Source organism: Sapajus apella, unplaced genomic scaffold, assembly GCF_009761245.1.
Source record: "Sapajus apella isolate SASKATOON/1434 unplaced genomic scaffold, GSC_monkey_1.0 scaffold82, whole genome shotgun sequence".
Taxonomy (NCBI): Eukaryota; Metazoa; Chordata; class Mammalia; order Primates; family Cebidae; genus Sapajus; species Sapajus apella.
In genome coordinates this window covers 6080120-6094691 of record NW_022437022.1, presented here as the reverse complement: position 1 = coordinate 6094691, position 14572 = coordinate 6080120, and the positions used below count along the sequence as shown (strand labels likewise).

The 14572-nt window shown below is 39.6% G+C and overlaps 1 protein-coding gene across 5 annotated transcripts in view; it reads left to right on the top strand.

Moving 5' to 3' along the window:
• MAP3K4 (mitogen-activated protein kinase kinase kinase 4) overlaps window positions 1-7452 on the top strand; it is a 120011-nt gene extending 112559 nt beyond the window's left edge. For all 5 annotated transcript variants that reach the window (XR_004261287.1, XM_032253134.1, XM_032253132.1 and 2 more), the window contains 4 exons: window positions 1720-1842; window positions 2756-2862; window positions 5208-5387; window positions 6918-7452. Coding sequence is in view for 4 of the 5 variants with exons in the window: in XM_032253134.1 (XP_032109025.1) it covers window positions 1720-1842; window positions 2756-2862; window positions 5208-5387; window positions 6918-6938 (431 nt within the window). In the remaining variant the exon portion in view is untranslated. The remainder of the gene's footprint in view (window positions 1-1719; window positions 1843-2755; window positions 2863-5207; window positions 5388-6917) is intronic.
• Window positions 7453-14572: the final 7120 nt, after the last annotated feature.

Sequence of the window (14572 nt, the reverse complement as noted above, 5' to 3'; positions counted from 1 at the left end):
GAACCACTGGTACCCAGCATGTGGGAGGTGCTCTGAAGACACTCGTCCCATCCCCACATATGATTTCTCTAGATGGAAATACTTTTCGTTTAAATACGCCTCTGTAAGGATCCTGTATTCAGAAACAAGATAGAACCCGTGTCTCTACTCAAGAGTCTGCTCTTTCTGTTCAACACTGCTGTTAGAGAAATCTGTTTTCCCAAAATGAAGTTTGCTATTTTTATAGCCTGATTTGGCATAGCCCATAGACCTACCAGACATTCGTGATCAAAGCAACCTTTTTTTCTCTCGTGTCAGGATTCTTGTCTATTTATATATGAACATCATGAATATGTAAAGCAACAGTAAATCAGATCAGAAATCCACATATAAATATGAGGCTGTGTTTTTGAGACAAGAATAAGGTTTACTCAAATCTTGAAACTGAGTTCTGCTGAAGGTTAATTTGGTCACATTGATGGATTAAAAGTGCTTTTCTCATAGCACAAGGGGAGTAGGTGCGCTTCTGTCTCAGAATGGTCATAATGGTCATACCAGGGCCCCCATTGTGGGGGGCTGTTTTGGATTACACCAGTCTGCTTTGGCTTGGGTATAAGAATTGTTCGTGCTCTATAATGTGGCTCACCCTGAGTAACCCAGCATATGCCAGTCTCATTGGCTGCCTGCCTGTCCACTGTCTTGCTTTGGTATCTGGGATCATTCTGGCATTGGCTTAACTGGCTCTTTATGAGGCTGTAGCATTGCCCATTTCTAGTCATTCTGCCACAGACACTATCCTCAGTCTCTGTCTACTGTCACAAAATGGTGTCTTCATGTTTTATTCCATGGCAGGAAGAGACTCCCTCAGAGTCTGAACCAAGTCAGCTCACTGGTGCCCTTATCAAATGCTTTCTAGTTCAGCATGGCTAAGACGGTACAGATGTAGAATTGTCCAAGAAGATCAAGCTGCCACTGCATAGTCCATTGTGGGGAGCATCAGCTCTGGGAGCACTGAGTTAGGAGGATTCGCTGTTGACCTCAGCTTATCAGATGGCTGCTTATCTAACTCGATTGGCTCTGTGTTGTTGGTTTTCGAAGGAGTCAACACAGGACACGATGCCAGAGATGTGTGACTTAGTTGGAGCTTTAATATCTTGTGGTCTCTAGCAAAAGACCAAGACTTCCTGAGAGATGAACAGTATCCCGAAATTGTAACTAGACTGCAAGTTAAGCATATATCTTGCTTGTAGGAATATTTGAAAATTGCAGAACAGTTTCCAGTCACAGTCATAGAAATCCAAAGGCCTCAGCGAGGACTCTGCAGAACTGCAGTGTGTGTGCAGTTCTCGTCTACATGTCGCTTCCTGTTACAGACACTGCTGATTGTATACATCTGTAATTTTCCAGACTGCCACCATAAGCATTTGTGTTTTGTATGCGATTTCTTTGTAAGTATCTCTGTGGGTTATTAGTGTTATAATTTAGGTATGTATTTCAGTTCAGAATGTATTGGTCAAGGCTACCTGCACTGGTGTTAGCATTTTGTGGCTTTGTATTAACATTTTTGGTGAATAAGGCTTACAAATCTTTCTGTGATTATACTTTCTAAGTCAAGTTTCCTAAGCCTTTCTATTGTTTAGTTTGTGAATGACATTCCTGGTAGTTTAGATTACCATGTAACCTTCAAAATGTCCACATTGTGTTTTAGAGGCTGCTTCACAACTGCTTATTTCTTTTTAGGTGCCAACATCTTCCTTACCTCATCTGGATTAATCAAACTGGGAGATTTTGGATGCTCGGTAAAGCTCAAAAACAATGCCCAGACCATGCCTGGTGAAGTGAACAGCACCCTGGGGACAGCAGGTAGGGACCAGCTTCATTGTTCTTTGTACTCTGACTTCATGCAGCATGCTTGGGACCTGCATGTTCCCTTCACCTTTCTTTTTCAGTAGGATGGGAGAGCAGGGAAAGGTTTTCAGTCATGAGAAGGACAGCTTCCTCACACACTTGGGCTCCCACCCAAGAGCAGCTATTGGGTTGGTAAATTAAATGACTGCTTTTGGGTGACAGGAGAGAGGAAAGCCTCTTTTTCTTACCACAACAACTCTTCTGTTGTTTGTATTGTTTTTCTTAAAACTACTATAATGGCCAGGCACGATGGCTCATACCTGTAATCCCAGCACTTTGGGAGGCCGAGGCGGCTGATCATGTGGTCAAGACTTCGAGACCAGCCTGACCAATGTGGTGAAACTCTGCCTCTACTAAAAATACAAAATTAGCTGGGCATGGTGGTGCACACCTATAATCCCAGCTGCTCAGGAGGCTGAGGCAGGAGAATCACTTGAATCCAGGAGGCAGAGGTTGCAGTGAGCCAAGATGGCGCTACTGCACTCCACCCTGGGCGATGGAGCAAGACACCATCTTAAAAAAACAAACAAAAAAACTGTTATAGTCTAAACAACACTATGGTTAAATGGGAGTTATTCGTTTTGATCACGAAATCTTGCCTCCTCCTTTGCAGGTTAGATTTTCCATTTTCATTGTGAATACAATTAATTTGAAAATGTGTACATTCAAAAATTCTTTTAAAAAGAGAATTTGTCCCCTAAAAAGTTTGTTCAACAAGTTGATTTGAACTGTCTGTAAGTTTTTGATATTTACTGTTACTTAATGCAGGAAAATAATATTGTACAATATTAGTTTATTGCTTGGCTCTATTAAAACATGGTGATGTGTTTGTAACTCATTACTGTCACCTTATCTGTGACTTTTAAAGCATACATGGCACCTGAAGTCATCACTCGTGCCAAAGGAGAAGGCCATGGGCGTGCAGCCGACATCTGGAGTCTGGGGTGTGTTGTCATAGAAATGGTGACTGGCAAGGTAAGCAGAGCCCCCACACTTGGTGGAGGAGAAGGGCACTGTGCATTAACAGAACAGTAGTTATGGATTGATTATTCATTACAAATACTGGGGACACATTTTCTGCTAAATAGCAAACATTATTAGAGACAAAAATCTGACCCATTGAAAGGTACAGTAAGATTAAGGCAAATGACTAACAAGGAAGCAAATATTTGTAAGATGTATGCCATAGAGAACTCTTATGAGTGAATTGAAGAAGCATAAACCTCTAATTAAAACGCAGGGAAGCAAGCAGTTACAAAAAGAAACATGTCCTCACAAAAAAACTGCACGTGAATGTTTACGGCAGCTTTATTCATAATTGCCAAAACTTGGAAGCAACCAGCATGTTCTTTAATAGTTAAGTGAATAAACAAACTGTGTTATATTCATACAAAGGAATTTTACTGAGTGATAAAAAGAAACATGCTATCGAGCCACAAAAAGACATGGAGGAACTTTAAATGCACGTGGCTAAGTGATGAAAGATGCCAATCTAAAAAGCCTGCACACTGAGCGATTCCATCTACGTGACATTTGGGAAGAGGCAAAACCACAGGGACAGTACAAAGATGAGTGGCTGCCAGGGACTCAGGGAACAGAGAGATGAGCAGGTGGAGTACAAGGAATTTTTAGAGTAAACCTACTCTGTAGGACACAGTGATGATAGATAGATGTCAGTAGGTTTATGTCCAAACCTATAGAATGTGCAACAGAGTGAACCTTGATGTAAACTATGGACTTCAGTCAACAACATTGCATTGACATTAGCTCATCAGTTCTAAAAAAAGAAGCACACTAAACCAGATATACGTAATAGAGGAAACTGTGGGACACGGAGGGGAATATGGGAACTCTCTGTACTTTCCAGTTAATTTTTCTATAAACTCAAAACTGCTCTAAAAAGATTGTCTATTAACAAAAGAAAACGTGAGAAGATGACAACCTCATTAACCAGAATTATATATTTTAAAGTGAAATCTTTTTAGCTTAACATATAACTTTTTTTTTTTTTTTGAGTCTGAGTCTCACTTTGTCGCCTAAGCTGGAGTGCAGTGGAGTGATCTCAGCTCACTACAACCTCCGCTTCCCAGATTCAAGCAAGTCTCCTGCCTCAGTCTACCAAGTAGCTGGGACTACCGGCACCTGCCACCATGCCTGGCTCATGTTTGTGTTTTTATTAGAGACCGGGTTTCACTATATTGGCCAGGCTGGTCTTGAACTCCTGACCTGATGATCTGCCTGCCTCGGCCTCCCAAAGTGCTAAGTGACATTTTTAAAGATTGAGAATACTCACTTTTTAGAAAGTACGTAAAGAAATAGACATATTGTGAACAGAAATTCCATGTGGTGGAGCTGCTCTGAAAATACTTCCAATCTATATCAAAATTTTACATGTGCATAGCACTTAAACCAAGAAGTTTTCTGCTTCTGGAAATGTATCTTTTGATGATAATATTAATGAGCTAATACTAATGATAATACTAATACAAATGTATAAAGACATGTATAAATGCATGTATTGCATATGTGTAGCTTACTCTACACATACACAGTTATAGCAAAAAAGTTAAGAGACCTTCGTTTCTAAGTTAAAAGTTATTGATAGGAAATCAGTTAATTATTATATAGCTATACCTTGGAGCTGCTGAAAGAGATCACATATAAGTGCTCAATAAATACTAGCTAACATTATTTCTGTTAACACTGAAATAGGAAGGTGGTTGTGATATCTGTGTTATTCCCGTCAGGCCATACATAAAAGAAGGAACAAGCTTTCATTGGCAATAACAAAAAGATAGATTATAAATTAGAATGCCATACACAGTTCCTTCCCCTGTGAATCTCATTTTTCATAGAATCATAATGAAATAAGCTTTGCACTAATGGAATTTTTATTTTTCAATAAGGTAGTATATTAACTATCCCTATAAGAGAATTGGATTTTATAGACATTTTTATATAATTTTATGTATTATATTTTTTAGCTGCATGATGATGGCTTCTAGATAATGTTGGACTAAATAGTATACCCCAAATGGAGTAGGCAAACTATGCTGGCCACCTGTTTTATAAAGTTTTATTGGAACAGTCATATTCGTTCACTTATATATTGTCCATAGCTGCTACCGGGCTGCCATGAGAGAGTTGAATAGTTGTTAGAGGTCATATGGGCTGTAAACCTAAAATATTATTTGGCCCTTTCAGTAAAAGTTTGCTGTCCCCTGATATATATTAATTATGAGATGCTTAAAAAGAGACTGAGTATTTGCATTGTTTGTGGCTATATATTAAAGTATGATTTTTAAAAACATCTTTTTTAGAGGCCTTGGCATGAGTATGAGCACAACTTTCAAATTATGTATAAAGTGGGAATGGGACATAAGCCACCAATCCCTGAAAGATTAAGCCCTGAAGGAAAGGACTTCCTTTCTCACTGCCTTGAAAGCGACCCAAAGATGAGATGGACTGCCAGCCAGCTCCTCGACCATTCGTTTGTCAAGGTTTGGCAGATTGCTGGATAGTCTTTTTCGTGTCTAAGTATTTAAGTTCTGTTTTGCGTCTAGACCTTAATGAAATTTTGAAACCTTAAAGTACCCGTATCTGAAGTGGTAAGGAACTAAATGTATTATTATGCCAGAAATTTTTGTATGTGTTTTTTCATTTGGAAAATGTTCATTGAGGTTCTTCTACTTGATCTATTTTGATGGTGCATTTGAGATACACTAGAGACAGTAAAATGGAATTTTAAATGGCACTGGATGAAAGAGTTTCCACTCTTGAAAGTGTATAGTCTACTTGAGGGGTCAAGACAGTAACAACTGATCATTAAGAGCTGTGATAATGGCATGTAAGGTTACTCAGAAGAGGAATTTCATTAAGTCAGCCAATCTCAGTTCCTTTTTCTCTAGAATGAGGTACCTTAGTTCTTTGAGAGGCATGGCCAGGTCAGGAGTGGGGGAGGGGCATGGAAGACAAAGCGAAGAGGCTTGGAAAGGCTCACCCTTCAGGGAGGGTGGGGCGGTCATGGAGCCATGTGTAGGTAGATCCTGATGAACACAGGACAGAGAGAAGGGCAGGAAGTTAAGGCTGGAACGGAAAGCAGGAACAACATGAAGGTGTTTCCATTTATTGTAAACGTAAACGATGACATAGTGTTTTAGAAAGATCAGTCTAGAGTCAAGAGCATTGAGAAGTTTCTGATACAGCCAAGGGGTTGGGAGAGGGTGGTCTGGGTGAGTGATCAGTGGCGTTTAGGAGAGTGCTGTGGCTGACCACTGATTGGATATGAAAGGTGAGTGAGGGGAGGAGTCTAGGGTGGCTCCCAGGTTTCTGGTTTGTGTCACCAGGTCATAGACTCCATTTGCCAGAGTAGAGAAAGAAGCAGCTGGGTGAGGGGTGGGTCAGGAGATGGTGGGTGCTCTTTGGTGGACGAAGCTTGGGGTATGTTTGGAACATCTGCTTGGAGGTTTCAGATGGGCATTTTGATATGTGGGGCTGGCACTCGAGGGATTTGTGGTAGGGCACAGGTGTGGGAGACAGAAATATTGCTGGGAGGGTCCACAGAGGAGAAGGAGGTAAGACTAGAGCCGTGGAGAAAAGAGCCTCGCAAGGGCCCTGCAGGAGAGCTCCTGGTAAAGGAAAGGAAGATGTGGAAGAGTGGGGTCATTTCTTCTTGGTAAGGGGGAGGAAAGGGCAAGCAGCTGGATCAGCTATGGAGACGTTAGGGATTTGTAATTAAATAACGATTGATGTCTTAGTTATAAAATGCATAACAATTTACATTGACCTGAGAGTGCACATACCCATTTTTGAAAATTCTTTCAATAGTCAATTCCCGGCTTAACTTTAGAGCAGTAACTTACCACTGCCATTGCTCATTACATTTCTTAAGCCTCTCCCTCTGTGCCCAGCACAGTGCTGGGAGCATCAGGATGAGTGGATGGGGCCTTCCCTGTAAGGCTCACACTGTGCTTATGCATGAGGGCACACCTGCCTCTGCAAGGGCTCAGCTCTCTCCTGCTTCCTCACAGGTTTGCACAGATGAAGAATGAAGCCTAGTAGAATATGGACTTGGAAAATTCTGTTAATCACTACTGTATGTAATATTTACATAAAGACTGTGCTGAGAAGCAGTATAAGCCTTTTTAACCTTCCAAGACTGAAGACTGCACAGGTGACAAGCGTCACTTCTCCTGCTGCTCCTGTTTGTCTGATGTGGCAAAAGGCCCTCCGGAGGGCTGGTGGCCACGAGGTTAAAGAAGCTGCATGTTAAGTGCCATTACTACTGTACACGGACCATTGCCTCTGTCTCCTCCATGTCTTGTGTGACTGAGAACCGTGACATCAGCGTAGTGTTTTGACCTTTCTAGGTTCAAAAGAAGTTGTAGTGTTATCAGGCGTCCCATACCTTGTTTTTGATTTCCTCTTTGTTGAGTGCACTGACTGTGAAACCTTACCTTTTTTGTTGTTGTTGGCAAGCTGCAGGTTTGTAATGCAAAAGGCTGATTAATGAAATTTAAGAAAAGGGTTCTTTTTTCAATAAATGGTTTATTTTAGGAAAGCTCAGTTATATTGTCTTTTAATGGTTAACAGCTTATGAGCCAACCAGTATGATACAGAAGTCTGTCGTGTTCACTTGTCTGTTCCTCAAAAGGAGGAGCACAATCGTGTGTGCTGAAGATGGTCACTGGATTCGGCGTCCCTCTAGGATCTAGGATCACCTCGCTGAAAAGCAAAGGAAATAAATGAAGCAGCGCTAGTGACGTAAGGTGGTTCTTTTAAATTATTTTATATTAACCAGCAAATTTATAACAGATAAAAGTTTAAGCCTTGTTATCACATGTTGGGAGTTTTTATTTTTAAACCAAGATGTATAGGTACTAGGTCAGTGTAAATACTGCTGAATGAGCTGATGAGAAAGCATCTTTTTCAGAAGGTAAACATTTCATCAGTTAGCTGTCTAAAATAGCCCAAATTATACATCATTGATGGTGTTCTTTGATTTTTTTTTTTTTCTATTAAATTTTTGTTAAAAGATTTGACCATAAAGCTTCCTGAGATCTTTCTGGAAGATCACTGACTCACTTCTTACACATAGCCACTGACCTTGGGCAAGTAATTTCTCAAGCAGGTTTTGTATTCATCTTCCTTCGGAAGAGTAGATCCCTTCAGCCAAGAAGTTAATGTCCAGAGAATGTTGGTATCACAAAAGGATTTATACAGCCACTTCGAATTTTAAGATTTTTTTTAAAATATAGCTTTCTGAGTTATATTTAGCATAGTATTTGAAGGGTACAATTCAGTAACGTTTAGTATAGTTACATGGTTCTACAGTTAGCTCCACAATCCAATTTTAGAACATTCCCATCACCCCAAAAGAAATCTCAGGGCCATTTACAGTCACTCCCCATTCTCACCCCCAGCCTTAGGTAACCACTAAACGATTTCTCGTCTCTATAGATTTTCCTATTCTGGACAATTCATATAAATAGAGTTTTATAATATGTGGTCTTTTGTATCTGGCTTCTTTCACTTACTATATTTCTGAGATTGATCCATGTTGTAGCATGTGTCAGTACGTCATTCTGTTTTATTACTGAGACTGTTCAGACTGCCACACATTGTATTCATTTACTAGTTGACTGGGTTGTGTCCACTTTTGGTTATGAATAATGCTGTTCTGGACATTCCCATACAAGTCTTTGTACAGAATTGTTTTCCTTTCTCTTGGGAGTAGATTTGCTGGGTCACATGGTAAATCCATGTTCAACATTTTCAGAAACTTGCAAACTGTTTTCCAAAGTGGTACACCATCTTATGTCCCCACTAGCAACGTGTGAGGGTTCCAGCTTCTCCATACCCTCTCCAATACTTGTAATTGTGCTTTTTTTGATAATGTCAATTCTAGTTAACATGAAGAGTTACCCTGTTTTGATTCACATTTCCCTAATGATAGTGAACATCTTTTCAGGTGCTTGTTGACCATTTGGATATCTTATTTGGTGAAACATGTATTCAAATCATTTTAAAATTGGGTTATTCATCTTCTTATTGGTTTGCAAGAGTTGTTTTATATGTTCTGGATGGATATAGGTCCTTACGGGACATATGATTTGCAAATGTTTTTTCTCCCAGTCTGTGGCTTGTCTCTTCATTTTGTTTTAACAATGTCTTTTGAAAAGTACTATTTAAAAAAATTTTTTTGAAGTCCAGTTAACCGACTTGCTGTTTGTTGTTTATGCTCTTGATATCATATCTAACAAATCATTGCCTGACCCAAGGTCACAAAGATTTACATCTATGTTTTTTTCTAAGAGTTTCAGCACTTACATTAGGCCTGTCATATATCTTTAGTTAATTTTTGTGTCTGATATCACATAAGGATCCACATTCATTCTTCTGCATGTGGATGTTTATTTGACCCAGTATCGTTTGTTGAAAAGGCTATTCTTTGGGCATTCTTGTTGAAGTTAACCATATTAAGCAGCTGACCATAAATGAAAAGGTTTATTTCTGGACTTCCAGTTGTGTTCCATTAATCTATGTGTTTACCTTATGCCATACCACACTGTCTTGGTTGCTATCGCTTTGTATTTAGTTTTTTAAAATGGGAAGTGTGAGTCCTCCAACTTTGTTCTTCCTTTTCAAGATCATTTTGGCTATTTGGGGTAATTTGCATTTTGGCTACTTGGGGTAATATGAATTCCAGGATCATTTTTTCAATTTCTACAAAAAGCAAAACAAACCCAGCTGTGATTAGAATTGGGACTAGAATCTGTAGAACAACAACTTGGGAAGTACTGTTTTCTTAATTTTAAGTCTTCCAGTCTGTTAACACAGGATATATCTCCATTTACTTAGGTATTCAGCACTGCTGTGTGTTTTTTGTTGTATACCTCTTGAACTTGTTAAGTTTATTCCTAAGTATTCTTTTCATTGCTACTGTGGGTGAAAATATTTCATTTTCAGATTGTTCATTGCCCCCCTCATACACACACACACACACACACACACACACACACACACACACAGAGATACTCGCACATATATATTATATATATGTATATGGACTCTATACACACATATGCAGAGTATGTGGATATACACACACATGCACAATTGATTTTTATATGTTTACCTCTTATTCTATGCTGAATTTATTTTATAGTTCTATTAGTGGTTTTTGTAGGCGTCATAGGATTTTCTACAAATAATCTTTTACATGAATAAAAACAGTTTTACTTCTTTTATACTCTAGATACCTTTCATTTCTTTTTCTTGCATAATTGCACTGGCTAGATCTTCCACTACAGTGTTGAATAGTGGTGGTAAGAATTGACATCCTTGTCATATTTTTAACATTTTTTTATCTTAGCTGGAAATTATTCATTCTCTTACCATTAAGTATGGTGTTACAGTATAGGTTTTTCATTAATGCCCTTTTCCCATTGGAGGGAGTTCCCTTCTATTTCTGGTTTGCTGAGAGTTTTTGTCATGAATGGGTGTTTAATTTTGTCAGATGTTCTTTCTTCATCTATTGTTGTATGGTTTTTTACTTTACTGTGTTGTAATATGGTACATTACATTAATTGATTTGAGGGTAGTAAATCAATCTCATATTCCTGGATAAGTCCTAGTTGATCATTGCATAGATTACTTTTTATATATTGCTGCATTCATTTGCAGTATTTTGTTGAGGACTTTTGCTTCCATATTATATGAAGGATATTGCTCTTATAGCTTTTATTTCTTGTGATGTTGTTTTCCGGCGTTGGTATCAGGGTAATGCTGGCCTCATGCAGTGAGTTTGGAAATTTTCCTCTTCTCTGTTTTTTCAAAGATTGTGAAGGATTGGGGTGTGTGTTCAACCAAACTGGTTCAAATGTGTGATAGAATTCAGTAGTGAAACCAGCTAGGCATGAGTGAGTTCTCTTTTGGGGACTATTTTAAGTTACTAATCCAGTCTTTTTGCTTTTTGTAGGTCTATTTGGACTTCATTTCCATTTGTGTGTGTGTGTGTGTTTGTATATAGCTTTTTAAAATTTCAGTAGGTTTTTGGGGAACAGGTGGTGTTTCGTTACATGAATAAGTTCTTTAGCGGTGATTCTGACACTTTGGTACACCCATCACCTGAGCAGTGTACACTGTATCCAGTGTGTACTCTTGTATCCCCCACCACCCTCCTACCATTTCCCCTGAGTCCCCAAAGTCCATTGTATCATTCTTAGGCCTTTGCGTCTTCATAGCTTAGCTTAGAATAATGGTCTCCAATTCCATCCAGGTTGCTGCAAATGCCATTATTTCATTACTTGTTATGACTGAGTAGTATTCCATGGTATGTATATGTGTGTATGGGTAGATATGTGTGTGTACAAATACATATATGTGTATCTATGTGTTTCTATATACATAGACACGTGTGTGTGTGTGTGTGTGTGTGTGTGTGTGTGTGTGTGTGTGTATATATATATATATATATATGCTGGTTGACTTTCTGTCTTGATGAGCTGTCTAGTACTGCCAGTGGAGTACTGAAGTCTCCCCTAGTATTGTGTTGCTGTCTATGTCATTTCTTAGGTCTAGTAGTAATTGTTTTACAAATTTAGGAGCTCCAGTGTTAGGTACATATATATTTAGGATTGTGATATTTTCCTGTTGGAGTATTCCTTTTATCACTATGTAATGTCCCTCTTTGTTTTTAACTGTTGTTGCTTTAAAGTTCGTTTTGTTGGATATTAGAATGGCTACTCCTGCTTGCTTTTGGTGTCCATTTGCTTGGAATGTCTTTTTTCACCCCTTTACCTTAAGTTTATATGAGTCTTTCTATGTGAGGTGGGTCTCTTGAAGACAGCAGATACTTGGTTGGTGAATTCTTAGCCATTCTGCCATTATGTATCTTTTACTGGAGCATTTATTTAGGTCATTTACATTCAATGTTACTATTGACCTGTGAGGTACTATGCTATTCATCATGCCCTTTGTTGCCTGGATACTTTTTTTTATTGTTTTGTTTTATAGGTCCTGTGAGATTCATGCTTTAAAGAGGTTCTGTTTTGATGTGTTTCCAGGATTTGTTTCAAGATTTAGAGTTCCTTTTAGCAGTTCTTACAGTGCTAGCATGGCAATGGCAAATTCTCTCAGCATTTGTCTGAAAAAGACTCTTTCCTTTATATATGATGCTTAGTTGCTGGACACAAAATTCTTGGCTGATAATTGTTTTGTTTAAGGAGGCTAAAGATAGGACCCCCGTCCCATCTAGCTTGAAGGGTTTCTGCTGAGAAATCTGCTGTTAATCTGATAGGTTTTCCATTATAGGTTACTTGATGCTTTTGCCTCACTGCTCTTAAGAGCCTTTCCTTGACTTTAGATAAACTGATGACTATGTTCCTAGGCAGTGATCTTCTTGTGATAAATTTCCCAGGTGTTCTTTGAACTTATTTATTTGGATGTCTAGATCTCTAGCAAGGCTCAGGAAGTTTTCCTTGATTATTCCCTCAGACATGTTTTTCAGACTTCTACATTTCTTCAGGAACACCAGTTGTTCTTAGGTTTGATCATTTAACATAATCCCAAACTTCTTGGAGGCTTTGGGCTTTGTTGATTGTTTTTAATTCTTTTTTTTCTTTGTCTTTGTTGGATTGGATTAATTTGAAAGCCTTGTCTTCAAGTTCTGATGTTCTTTCTTCTACTTGTTGGATTCTGTTGAGACTTTCCAATGCATTTTGCAGTTCTCTAAGTGTGTTCTTTATTTCCAGAAGTTGTGATTGTTATTTATTTAGGTTATTTCACTGGAGATTTTTCTATTCATATCCTATAAAATGATATGGGATACTGAAGTTGGACTTCACCTTTCTCTGGTTCCTCCTTGATTTGTTTAACAGTTGACCTTCTGAATTTTTTTCTGGCAATTCAGAGATTTTGTCTTTATTTGGATTCATGGCTAGTAGCTAGCACACTTTACCTTTTGAGGTAAAGAACCTTGTTTTGTCATATTACCAGAATTGTTTTTCTGGTTCCTTCTCAATTGAGTAGGCTATGTCAGAGGGAAGATCTTGGACTCAAGGGCTGCTGCTCAGATTCCTTTGTCCCATGGGGTGCTCCCTTGATGTGGTGGTCTCCCCTTTCCCCTAGGGATGGGGATTCCTGAGAGCCAAACTGCAGCCATTGTTTCTGGAACTAGCCACCCAGCGGAGCTATCAGGCTCTGGGCTGGTCCTGGGGAGTGTCTGCAAAGAATGTTGTGATGTGATCCATCTTCAGGTCTCTCAGCCATGGATATCAGCACCTGCTCTGGTGGAGGCAGCAGGGGAATGAAGTGGACTTTGTGAGGGTCCTTGGTTTTATTTTTGTTAAGTGAGCTGGTTTTGTGTTGGTTGGCCTCCGGCGAGGAGGTGGCACTTTCAAAAGCACATCAGCTACAGTAGTATAGGGCAGATGAGGCAATGGGCAGGGCCATCGACCTCCCAAGAGATTATGTTGTCTTTGGCTACCAGGGCGGGTAGAGAAAAATCATGAGCTGGGGGCAAGGTTAGATGGGTCTGAGTTCAGCCTCTCTTTGGGCAGGGCTTGGTGTGGCTGCTGTAGGGAATGGGAGTCTGGTCCTCAGGCCAATGGAGTTATGTTCCCAGGGGGATTATGGCCACCTCTGCTGTGTCACACAGGTCACCCAGGAAGTGGGGGAAAGCTGGCAGTCACAGGCCTTACCCAGCTCCCAAAAGGCCGATCTCACTCCCACCATGCCCGCAACAAAAGCAGGGAGTTTGCTTCCAGGCAGCCAGTGAGCAGGGCTGAGAACCTGCCCCAGGCTACAAAGCTCCCAGCTGAGAAAGCAAGCAGACTCACAGTTCCTCAGCTGTCCCATCCCATGGAGCGTGGAGCGTGCAGCAGCAATCCGCCCCCTTCAAAGGGTCTGTGGATTCTCTTGGCTTTCCTGGTATATTCTTGGAGCAAAAGTTTATGATGTGTGAGTCTCCAGATGCTGCTTTGTCCATCCAAGTGGGAGCTGCAAGTTAGTCCTGCCTCCCGCCTGCCATTTCCCTTCTCCAGACTCTCTCCTCTAGTCAGTGTCAGTAATTTAAGTCTGTAGGAATTTGTCCACTTTAGCTAAATTGTCTATTCGTTGACATACAATTGTTCATGGTAGTCTCTAATAATACTTTTAAGTTTTCTAAGGCTGGTAGTGAAGTCTGCTTCTATTTGTGTTTTCTCTTTTTCTTGGCTAATAGTTTATCAGTTTTGTTGACCTTTTCAAATAATCAACTTCTGATTTCATTAATATTGTTTTGCTGGTTTCCATTTTTTTTCCATATTAATCTTTATTGTTTGCTTCCTTCTGCATGCCTTGGGTTTAATTTATTCATCTTTAAAAGTTTCTTGAGACAGAAAGTGGTCAAGACAAAAATGATGGTAAAAATAATCTTCCAGACCATTTTTAAAAATAGAGCTTATATCTTGAACACATTCTAAAGGTGGCTTCTCAATAAGAAAAAAAAAAAGTAATATGAAAGCAGAAAGCAGCTTTTCTTCCCTTCTGCATATCAGCCTCAGTCTGCTGGCATTATATTCCTTAGCACGGGGTTGTTGGACCTTTCCAGGAAAGGGCCAGAGAGTGTATATTTTTGGTCTTGTGGTCCATACTGTCTTGGTCACAACAACTCAGCTCTGCTGTTGTGGTGCAAAAGCAGCTA